Source organism: Rhea pennata, chromosome 1, assembly GCF_028389875.1.
Source record: "Rhea pennata isolate bPtePen1 chromosome 1, bPtePen1.pri, whole genome shotgun sequence".
In the NCBI taxonomy this organism is placed as follows: Eukaryota; Metazoa; Chordata; class Aves; order Rheiformes; family Rheidae; genus Rhea; species Rhea pennata.
Window position 1 is genome coordinate 183,919,698 of NC_084663.1, and position 12,438 is coordinate 183,932,135.

The following is a 12,438-nucleotide window of genomic DNA, read 5'->3' on the forward strand; positions in this document are numbered from 1 at the left end:
GCTGACTAAATGAGCTAATCAAAATGGACTGAATGGATTGTGGAGGTTATTTTGTATTTTTTTCCTTTTTTTTTTTTTTTTTACTAATATATCAAGGTAGAAAATAATAGTGGGGAATAATGACATGAATGATTAATGTTTTTATTTGTGCTATAGACGCACTCCATGACACCAACTGAGATCTGGGCAGCACTGTAAAAACACATTGCATGATTCAATCTCTTTCACAAAGAGTTTAATGATGACCAAAAAATTGCACATATAGTAAGCTCCTATTTTTGAATTAGTCACTGGCAAATGAAAGAAAGACTGTAAGACCAGATAATTAAGAGCAGGAAAATCTTTTTAAAAGTTGTTATTAATGCACAGCAATTGAAAGAATACTCAGAAAGCGTGAATGCATGCAGAAAAGTCTGACTGCTAAGAGAATTTTAGCTAGTGTGCTAACAATAATGAAGCCAGTAATGAAACTGTCTGCATTTTTAGTACTTAGAGAACATACTTAAAAGTGGAAGGATTATTAGTAAAAGGATGACAGTAGGAAATTTAAAGTTAACCAGGTAAGATGGTAAGTGATTTTAGTAATCACTATCATAACAATGTAAATTCCATTTTCTGTAAAGTAAGAGATCAACTCTTAACATGAGCTAGTAATGAGAAAACCAAAACAAATCTTAATTCATCCTTGAAGAAAGCTCAAAAAGGATTTTAAAGTTTTTTCTTCTTTTTTACATTAAAAATTCAGATTCAGTCTATGAAGAAACTGATAATGTTAAAATAAATTAAACTGTATCCAGAAAGACCAGAGAATGAAAATGAACTATCTAGAAGAGAAAGAATTTTTGTTCAGACTGTTTAGAGTGTATTTCCCTTCAGAATTATTTAACTTCAAATTTCCTAGTGGGGAAGGGAGGGGAACTTATATTGGATATCTACCAGCCGTTTGATAAAAAGTCAGAGTACTGTAATGTACTGCTAAGGACCTTCAGTAGAGAGGAAAACTCACGAGAGGTCAATCCTGACCTTTCTAACAGGGGAAAAACAGACTTCCCTCCAAAACCTTAGTTCTTGTTTACAAATGGCCATACTGAATCAGATCAAAAGTCTATTTAGCCCCACATCCTGTGTCATAAATGATGAATAAAAGAGCTAAGGATGTAAAAACAACAAGTTAAGCAGATAATGAAATTCCTCTTGTATAATCTCCCAGCCCGAGGGTTCTCTAGTTTCCGGGTTTCTTGAATCATGAGTACATCTCTGTGCTTACTTCCATGTACATACGAATATATAAAAGTATAAGGAAGCAAATAAGCTTACAGGCAGGAGGTAACCCTGTATATTGAACTACAGAGTGAATATTAGTGTCTCTCAGCAGCAAGAGGGGGAAAACATCTACAAGATGACTAGGTCTCATCTGAATCTGAACCATGCAGTTCAGCTCTTCAAATCATTTTCACAAGGCAATGATGTGAAGAGTTGTCATAAAATTCTGATTGGTGATGCCATATCCTTGCTTTAGATTATGCCCAATACTTCAGTAGCCTTTGGAGCTTTCCCTGTTTCCCTCTTCACCCAGTATAAGTGTAGAGCAGGAGTGTGCCTCTAAAGGAGCTGTTAGATTCAGAGAGTCATAGTGTGCTACTCCAATCACAGCCCCTTGCAAAGCTGGGATGCCATTCATATATGGATGGATTTTCCTTGGCCACCACCATGGCTTTTGTTTCAAAGATATACCAGTGACATAAATGAAAATTGATGTGCTTTGCTTGACCCTCTCAGAGGATCTAGACAAAAGCAGGGACTCACTTAGATGCTCTCTCAGTGGCAAGTCTAATGTCTTTGAAGGGGAATTAATAATACCACTCTTACCATCAGCTATGAGTCCTCCTATTTTCAAACTACCTAAGCAGCCCCAAACTACAAGTATTCAGCCCCTAGCTGTGATTAGAACTGTGCCAAGAAAAATATACCAATATTCTGTTTTTAGCTAGTGGCTAAACCTGTTTTCAGTACAAATACTTCAGCAGATCTAGTGAGGATTGCATGCTGCCATTGGTAAAGTGCATTAATTTTTCTAACCACTTGTTTTTCCTTTTTATCTTAAAGTCATGCTACTTAGTATCTGAAACAACAACAATAACAACAACAACAACAAAACAGTGTTTGTATGAAGCCTATCTGCGCTCTCCCCTGGAAATATCAGGATATCCTACTGGCGTATACTGGCCCAGTTTGAGTGCTGCGAATTGCTATACTGGATTGCTGCCACTTGTTTGCCTAGTGCCAACAGTAGGCATTAGGCACTTAGTCATTGCAAATAAAATTTAGGGTTACAACCTTTAAACATGTGTAAGTAGGTCTGTGCCCCATTTTCAAAAATTATTGAAAATGAACTAATTGCCACTTTCCAGGTTAGGATGAGGTCCTGTAGCGTATCACTTCATCCTGATGCATGTTAACAGACAACCCATCAATACAACGGCTCCCATAGTCATTGGGATCCCTTCTGAGCAACCTCATGTCCACCAGGAGATAAGGAGACATCCATGATAAATTACAGTGGAGAATCTATTTAGCTCTGTAAGCTTATATTCCAGCTTATCCTGTAGGACAAACAATTTGTCTATCCACATCTTTGGACTGGTATTTTGGCATTCAGGCCTTTAATTAAAGCTGAAAGATCCCAGTGACTGTCCATAATCAACTGTGGTGGGTTAGAAACTCAGGCTTTCTACAAAATGCAGGGGAAGGGTTTAACACATGTCAATGCACAAAAGGCACTGCTAGTTAGCCTATGTGCATAGCTTAACTAGACCATGCGCGTACATCCCATGGTTGAGGATGTGCTATAAATGTAGCTATGCTCTCAGTTCAAGTAGTATGCCGTGGGTGGCAGGGATCCACTCGGGAACCTGCTGGATCAGGCGCCTGAATGCCTTCTGTCAAATGCAGTAAGGGGAGTCAATCCTGCCTTTCAGAGCACGAGCCCTCACCATTTAGACCACTCTTGGGAAGGAGAGAGGCTTAGGTTCACTTCCTTCCCTGGCATTCAGGGTATTCAAACACAGAGTTCATCTTCCCAAAAGACTGATCTGACCACTAGGCACTGATGTTCTTTAGAGGCCAAAGAAATAAAAGTGAAATTGAAGGCTGGTGCATGTCAAGAAAGTACCCCAACCACAGGGCTACTGGATGAAAACTACCCTCCCACTGTTCCCCTGCAGGAACAAGAAAGACTGACGCATGGACCCTGATGCAGCTTTCGTGCCTGAATCACTTGCAGGTTCATCCATTATGAAGATTGACAAAAATAGTCACATCGGTGAGCATCATTAGTTGCTAAGTACAGTCTACTGCATTTTGGGGCTCTTCTATCCCCTTTGGATACCTAATTCATTTCTGATGGGGTTTTGGCTCTTCACTCACCTATAGGCATTTTGGAAAACATTGTCCAGGGATGCTGCCCTAAACAGTTCAAAATCTCAGTAACAGGTAGATGAAATGTGTGGTGCAAGGAGGAAAGAGTCAGAGAAGAGAACTGAATTGCAGCTTGGGTGCAATCTAAAAAACAACAAACAAAAAGAGAATCTCCCCCCTATTTTTTTAAACATGAGGATCAATGTCAGTAAGCTTTAGACTGAAAAGGTGTTTTGGGGGGGGAAAAAAAGGAAATGCATGGAAACTCAGGGGGCAGTGTGACATGTAACTGCTATGGAAGCAAACTAGAAGAATTTAGAAAATCAAGCTGCAAAGAGAGAGTTATCAGAAATCCAGGAAAGCTATCCTTATTTTAAGCTTTGATTCACATCAAGGAAAACTACACAATTTAATAAAAAGAAGGAAATTGACATTTTTCTCTTTTTATCCTTTAAATAACTGAGGAAGCAACATAACAAGGCTTAGACTCCCTGTAGAACTTAAATCAGGGGCTGTAAATTGTTGGTGTGACAGCTGTAATACACTTCATTTTGCTGATTATCCTGGCACTGGTATCTTGGTCAGGTAATTAATTCACGTACTGAACACGACCCAAATTTTTAGGGGTAATCCTCTTGGTAATCTTCTAAATACCTACAGGCAGAAATTTGTAGCAAGGATTTTGATACCTGTACTTCCTTAGAGGCTGGGCCATAAGCTGAAATGTTCTGGCCATGCTAATCCTCATTAATAAGAAAGCATTTTATACTGAGACCCACATACACAGTGTATGTGTTCCAGGTGAGTGCACTTCAAGCCCATTTTCTTAACGTATTTCTTCTTCAGTTCCCATAATACTCACTATTTGTTACAATGCTGGCATTTTTAACCAAGTCCAAATTCTTCCCTTCCTTCTGCAGATGAAAAGACTCCACATAGTAAGTGGAATTAATCTGTTCCAAACTAGTCACACAAAAGTTAAATGTCTGGTTCAAAGTTATGCCCCCTAAGAGTCCTCTGTGGGCAGCAGAGATCTCACTGGAAGGGGGAGGTCTGATGATTCATCCCCTGGAGATGCTTTTTTTTCTCTACTAATTATAACGAAAGCCCAGAATTACCAGCTGAAAGTGGGACATAAATTTTAGACACCTAGATCATGACAGAAGAATGCCAAAAATTGGCATTCAAAAATCCTGTACAAAAATTCTGCTACAACCCATTATGTCAGTGTGTGGGAAAGCAATGCAAAGGGAGGTATAAAAAACATCCCTCAAATCAACTCAAATGCAAGAAAAATCTTGAAAAGTGGAAGCTCATTTCACAGTCTCCATGTTTAGTAATCTTAGTCATATACACATGTAAAGCAAAACATCATCCATCTGTTCATGGCAAGTTTGCAGAGAATTTCAATAAGACACATTAATGCTAATAATGGCCAATGTTTATGATGTTGATAAAATAACCAATGTGGAGCATCTGGAATGCTCATAAAATTTGTTCTTATAGAATTCACAGTTTAACACTTCCCTGAGCCTGTCTTTTCACTGACCTAGTTCTCATAAGCCATATCTGCCAGCAGCTCTCTCCTTCCTAGCCACTGCTGTGAGTGTGTTACTCTGAGACTCATGTTTTGAAGCCAGACCTACTTCTGTTCTTGTAAGTTCAACATTCAGCACATTACAGAAACAAACCATATAGCCAAACTGAAAGTTTCCACCTGAAACTACAGGGATCTCTATTTCCAAGTGACAGATGTTCCACAACAGTTGGTGACAAACAGGCTAATTTAGACAGATTTAACTAAGGTTCAGCCTGCTGACAATGGGGGATTTTTTTCAAATGCATCTAAAGAAGGCATTTCTGAATACTAGAGCTGGCTGTTGCGCATGAAAATAGAGAGGCCCTGGTGTGAGTTGAACAGCACAGCCATGTGTGATGCCTGCATCTCTGCTACTCACACTGCCTTTTAGTTGCTGAGATGGAAGATGACTGCCTAGGCAAATTACCAGGGATGTTAGTGGATCTTTAAATTTCCCTCACTGAACATATGTCCTCAGAAATCAAATGCCTTTGGACCAGATTATTTCTTCCTAAGTTTAAGTATCTAAACTTAAAGGCATTAAAAAGAGAAGCACAGTGGCAGTAGATCTGAAGTGGTCTTTTGAGGTGCTTAGCTCTCCACTGCCTGTACAGGAAACTTTCAGAGGATACTTTCTTAATCCAGGAAGCTTGAGTAAGTCCATCCAAGTGCCTGTCTTTAGCCCTAACTTTTGAATCTTGACCCCTGAAGTACCAGAATGTTACTGCAGGAAAGCCTTTAGGATTTATTTTTTGTGTAAAGCTTAGGGGTGCGATTCAGAAATTACAATGCCAACTGTATTAACCTCCATCTGGCAAACTGTCTTGCTGTTTGTTTTTAACTTTCATACTAGGGCTGGTCCAGGCTCTATCTTTATGAGAATTACAAGGCCTCTTGTTTGAGTAGCATGAGGTCATTTTATCATGTGGATTAGACAAAAGAGATGAACCCCAAGGTATTGCAGAGACATATTAAAACTCTGCAACAATGAAATGTCCTATCCTGTCCTGTCCTGTCCTCTCCTTTTCTCTCCTCTCCTCCTCAAGAAGACCTCTAGGCAAGCATACTGATGACTGTTTTATGAAGGAACCCCATTAAGGTAACTGAATTGATTATGTTTCTGTACTAAGGAAATAGCTGCCAGCACCGAATATTTAAAGCAGTTTATCTGTCAAATTAATACTGGTATTGTATCAGCCAAGTAGTCCCACTGCCAGCAGCAGCACAGCATATTCTCTTACTGTGGAGATGGCCTGATAGGCTGTGATTATATCCCTAAAAGTTGTGCAGTCCTACTTCCTTTGAATGAAACCTAGCCTAAATATATATCCTAATTGTCCTCTAGTTGGTAATTGACCTAGAGTTCTTATACCTACAGCTCACAGGTTACAGATCACTTCTCTCCACATAAAGCATGATCTTTGTTCAGAGCAGGGATGCTTCTGTCTGGTTTGCTCCTGAAGTGTTATGTCTACGTAACTGTAGACAGTATGCCTAAAGCATGTCTTCATCTACTAATAAAAAAAAAAAAAAACTACTGAAACTTTGCTCACCTTGAGAAATAAGCTCTTACGAATGGTCCTTGTTCCTCCAAATTGCCTTAGAGTATGAAATAGCATATGAGGTAGAATATGACTGCGTTGCAACTACTTACCCCCAAAAAACAAAAAAAAAAAATGATAAAGAAACTACTACCACCACCACCACCAGCACTACACTGACATTGGACAAAAAGGGGTTACTTACATTGAGTGAGGATCCCTGTTAAGGCATTTTTAAAACTCTCCTTGGCTTGCTCCATTTCTTGCTCATGAGCGGCCTTTTCGTTCATGAGCCGGCGAACGTGGCTGTTTGCCGACTGCACCATCGAGTAAAACTGGTTTGCAGAGCGACGATTCACCTCGCCTCGCTCGATCCAGGTAAGCAGCACTGTGATGGCCTCTGAAAACTTGCTATCATCTAGGACAATCAAAGCACAGGTTTTAAATTACAGATATAAATATCCTGCCGAGAACACATTTTCTGCTCCGTGTCACATTAAAATCACCACAACTCTTGCTTGCACTATATCATACCGGGCAACTTTTGGGTCCTTTGTTCTATCAGATATAGGAAGCCAACACGACTGTGTGAAGCTCCACAAAGCTTCCTTCAAGACTTGTCTTACTATTTTAACAGTGCTCTCATGACACAAGCAAAGCAAAAAAAGAAAAAAAAATCAAAAAATCCCTGTGGCCTGACTCCTCATTTACACAACAATTCTCGTTAGCTGTTTTAACAATATAAAATGACTTTGCACTGGGAGTAATGGTAATAATGATTATCAGGCACCTTTATGTTACCAGAGCCATTGAAGAAATGAAATCTGGCCTTGTTAATCAGCTTGGCCAAAAGCTCAGTCTTGGAGCTTGGGCTCAGCCATGCTTTTGTCAACAGATTTCACTAACATAGCTTTTCTAATTAATGAACGATGACTAAGCTGAACAATTCCTACTCAAAGCACTGATTAATTATAAGCAACTGCTTTGAACAGATGATCTGTCTATATTTTCTATGTTGTTTTACATACTTTTTTTTAAAGGAGCCCTGAGAAATACCTTTATTACTGTTTTATGTTTACTATTCAGGTAACTAAAGTTATATTTCTCTGCAAAAAGATCAATAAAACTCGTGGTTAGATTTTGTGCCCTCCTCCAAAGTAATCTCATTTCTTCTGACAGTGCAGTCGCCTTCCTCAGAAGACTCTTAACACAGGATCCATTATACTTCTGGTTTCATTAAGATTCAGACAACACTTTTTCTTTTTTTAAGTCACATTTAGATTGAATTGCAAGAAAATGCTGTTACAACAGTGTCATTCTATGGAACCATTTTTGTGCAAATCAATCCCATCTTTTCCATAGGTTTTTATTTTTTAAACTTCATTTTTTAAAATAAATCATTTTAAATGATTTAAATTTAAATCATTCATCTGGTCCTTGGTGTTTAGATTTCTTCACATACTTTAGATGGTTAGTATATATTTCTATAGGAGAAGGTATATAGTTTTGATGGGGAGAGGTAGTAGGTTTATAACCTAAAGTCATTTAAAATGAAAATTAGAAAATCCTGGACCAGCCATGTTAAAGGATGCAGAAAGGTGGAACAAAGGCATTGCATTCCATGTGCAAAGAATAACGAAATACTAGTACTTAAGTGATGATTTGGACTTTTATTCTGAGCTACTAATCACTTCCTTAAAAGGTGAGGAACCTAAAATGCAAGGAGCACAAATGAAATGCTCTGTGCTGACAGTTTGGGAAGAATATGTTCTACATTGCCTAATCTTTAGCATCTTATTAAATGAACCACGCCTGCAGCTGCAGCAAGGGGACTTGTGCTCCACACGTAGATAAGCATGTTCATCTGAGATCCCTGAAAAAAATCCACAAAATAAGAGCATCATAATTTCCTCTCTTTCTACCATGATGTACAGCAATTTATACATGAGGTACCACCAGTTGTTACTTTACACTGACATATGATTGTACATCATCATTTATTAAGTAATTGTCTCATGGGAGGAAGATTCTCTTAGGGGTCTTTTCTTTCCCTGTTATCCCCTTAAATAAGTCTCCAGTTCCTACCTTTTCTGGATACAGACAAGACAGATATATATTAAGTGGCTCTGATGAGTAAAGTTAGCTGAACATGGACCTCAGAAAAGCCAGGTGTACACAAGACTGATGCAAGGTGTATTCATTGCAAGAAAACACTGGGAATAAACATTTTTTCCAAGCTTGGGAAAATCTTCAGCCTGCTGAAATACAAGGGAACTGGATGTCGTGGATGTGCCAAGAACTTACTCCTGGACTATAATGTTCATTATAATTACAGTAGTCAATAAGAATAACCTGTTATGGCTTCTGAGAATGTTACTGTGCCATTTCCTACAGTCTGTAGAGCCAGACCACTTTGTGGATGGTACCAGCCTGTTAACACTGAGAGTGCCGTCTGACTGTGAATACCCAGTGACTACAGCTGAATGTTTTTCTTTTAGCTTGTGAACATCACCATCTGTAATGGTAATGACCACATGTAATTTATCACCCAACACTGAAGTATCATTTAGAGTAAATTATTCCATTCAATCTAGGTCAAGAAATGAACATCAAAGTTGAGAGAAATGACACACAGAAGTACCTCTGAAGAGGTAATGCCATGACACTTGAAGGAGCCGTGTACAGAACTGAGCAAAACTTTTCATCGAGATGCATTAGCAAAATCAGTTGCACAGACCCATTCTCCTATTTTCTTACTTTAATCTCTCCACAGTATGTGGCTACATGTTGTTTTGCTATAGACTCTACATGAAATGAAAACACCCTTCCTTTTGTTTTGTTTCTATCAAGCACAGTTGGTGTCTAGAAGAGATGCTCATAAACATACCGTCTTTCTGCCAGATAGATTCAACCCATTTAAAAAGACACATTGAAAAGCTGTTTTCAACATATTATATTGTCAGAAAGTTACAGAGGTCTGTGGGCCTGTTACAGTTAATTCATGGCTCTGTTCTAGCAGGAGAAAAAAAAACTTTCAGTGGCAAGCATCAGAAATGTCATTGATTACATAATTAGGAGATACATTAAAAATGCTAGAGGGTAATATATGCACTATGGAAGTACATTAGTAAATAAAATCTTTACAGTTTTAAAATTTCTTTATTTCACGTTTGTTTCTAACTTTTATATTCAGAAGTCTGCTACTCTGTGACTGGTATAAGGCAACTCAATGTGAATTAATTTTCTTTATCCAGAAAGCAGGGATTTACTTGGAAAATCAGATTTCTATACCAGGTTGTTCATTAATTTTTTATTTAGTAGATAAATAGCAGGAGAAACAGCAATGGAATCCAATATAAGTAGAGAATGAATTGTCCTATATTTGCAGTCATTCTTTAAAAAACTACAACAAAATGTTTCATTCTATTCAAAATTATTCCCTTGAGGTAGAATGCATAGAAATACACACTTTAAAAACATACTCTTAAAACAGATTCCTTTATATAAGAGATGCTCCAGTGTGTAACTGTTTCTTTAAAATGAACACACAGTGAATCATTCCCTGCACTTAAGTATTTTCTCCTCCAAGTTACAGCATATTTTAAGCAAATAGGGAAGAATTCATCTCCTTTATGTCATCTAAGTTAGTACTCCCAGGCTCCCAGTACAGTCACGGAAGGAGATGGACACTCCTCAGACACGCTTTGTCGGTTCTCTTTCAGCTGTCTACTTGAAGACGAGATAAACTGTGCCCTAGAAGAGCCTGCTTCCCTCAACTGGCTGTAAAGGGAGTCTGCAGTGACTTGCTCATATATAGACATCTGTACAACAGACATCTGCGTTAAGTCAGAGGAGACCCAACTCCAACAGAAATATAGCAGTTATAAAACACCTATGCAGTATTTGTGTACTTATGTTGGGTTTGCAGCCGTACTATAAGCTGTAAGGTACGGTATTTCTTTTAAATATTATTATTCTGTTGAGGATGGCTTGCTGGGTGCCCGTTGATAGAGATTTTCAGGTGCTTCTACACTTAGTTCCAGGCCTCTGGAGACAAGATATTTCAAATTTATTTTGTATCAACTGAAGATATTTGGCACTTGAATCCTAGCTCACAACTTAGATGGAAAGAAATATAAAGAAAAGAAAATGCATCCCTCAAGCTGCCTGGAAAATCACCATTAGGGATATTTCTATGAAAAAAAGAGGAACAATTGTTGAAAATGTTTTGCATTTTTCTTACGATTTGACCCTCTATAAGCAACCTCAACTGATACAAACTTCTTAATAGAAGAATCTATGACAAGAACTGCTACAAAATGGCATACTGGAGACAAATGTAGGAAACAAAGATTTTACTCTCAGTTTATGGAGTTTCCTTGGTGTAGAACAGCGCAGAATTCAGAATCTGAAATTTTTGGACTACTCATCTCTCAGTGTTAACCATTTGCATACAGTACTATCAGCACAGGGGTGACAGTTTCTAAAGCCTTGACCATTAGAAAGGAGATAGACTAATCCACCACTCTGAAGCCAGGCATTCAAATATTCAATTATTACTATCATTTTCACATTTAGAGGTATATTTCAAACAGACAACTTTATATTTCTATATTTAGAAATATAAACTCTACTTCTCACTAGGAAAAGATGGAATGATGGGGCTACAGTTGCTTTTGGACTTTTTAGGCTTTTTATCTTCCCAACCCTGCACTTCTTCAAAGTTTTGGAAAGTGTCTGACATAATTCATACAGCATCGGAGGCTTGTCTAAATTAGAGCAATCTTTCTACGTTGTCCTATAGTCCATGGTGTTTTCCAGAGCCTGCAGCACATTGTCCATAGTCGTCTTCCCCTAAAGCAATCTCCTAGACTTACAAAGACATGTAAAGAGCTGTTACTCTTTATCCTCATGCCTACACCTAGAAAGTGCCTGCACTGGCTGCGTATGTTTAGGGTTGTGTTAATTTGTCTCATTTTTCCTCTGGCCCTTCTGTAGGATGGGAAGGGGTCAGTGTGCCCTTATTCTAAGTTCTGCCCTGACTGTTAGAAATCCAGTTAACAAATACTTCATGGAAGTGTCACCAAAGCGGAGAATGACTGTGCTAAAGCATGTGTATAGAGGGGCTCATGGGGTATGTCTATGATAGCTTGTCCTCTGTCAGCTGTGCCATAGAAAGATGGTATGTCCCCCATGTCATCCCCTGCTGCTCTTCACTGTCCCTTTGCTCGTGCTCACCCTGTCCTCAGGTCTGCCTGAGGCCCCCCTCCACATGGAGGTCCATCCACCTGATCACTCCCCAGCTCCAGTTTGGGAAAGCGAGCCCAGTCCTGCTACTACAGGAAGCGGTAATGGCCAGCTCAAGATGGTGACTTCTTCAGTCTGTATCACCACAGCCAGGAGAGGATGTTTGACTGAGGTTACTATCAATCTGTCATCTTATTTGGTAATTTATTAGCCTACAACTAAGATTTCTAAACTGAAAACATTGAATTTGATACAAAAAATTGTAAATCAAGCCAGCTGGCTGACATGGGTGAATCAAGCCAGGGAAAAGTTTTACTAACCTCACTCATAAGTAAGTACAGCACAGGTCCCCTGTGCATCAGGAACAATTTGCTTCCTAGCACACGACGTATTTGGTGCCACAATGCTGACCTATTTTTCTCTTGGCTTAAGAGCTTCTCCTGCACACAGTGCCTGCCACTGACCTAGAAACATGTCTTCAGTCTAGCACCTCAACCTCTTTTTTCCCCTGGTCAAATAACTTACATAATTGTAAATTACATAATTGTAAACACATCAGTCTGGTACTTCTGGAATTAATAACTTTTTTAACCCAAAGGCATAATAAGCTAGCATCAGAAAATCCAGATTCTCAGTGCTAAAGGGTTTCTTTTA

At 38.7% G+C, this 12,438-nt stretch overlaps 1 protein-coding gene across 9 annotated transcripts in view; it reads right to left on the reverse strand.

Annotated features, from left to right (window-relative positions):
* The window catches only part of ENOX1 (ecto-NOX disulfide-thiol exchanger 1), a 361,163-nt gene that overhangs the window by 73,549 nt on the left and 275,176 nt on the right, over nt 1-12,438 (reverse strand). For all 9 annotated transcript variants that reach the window (XM_062566981.1, XM_062566979.1, XM_062566984.1 and 6 more), the window contains one exon: nt 6,743-6,955. In XM_062566981.1, coding sequence (XP_062422965.1) covers nt 6,743-6,955 — 213 coding nt within the window. The remainder of the gene's footprint in view (nt 1-6,742; nt 6,956-12,438) is intronic.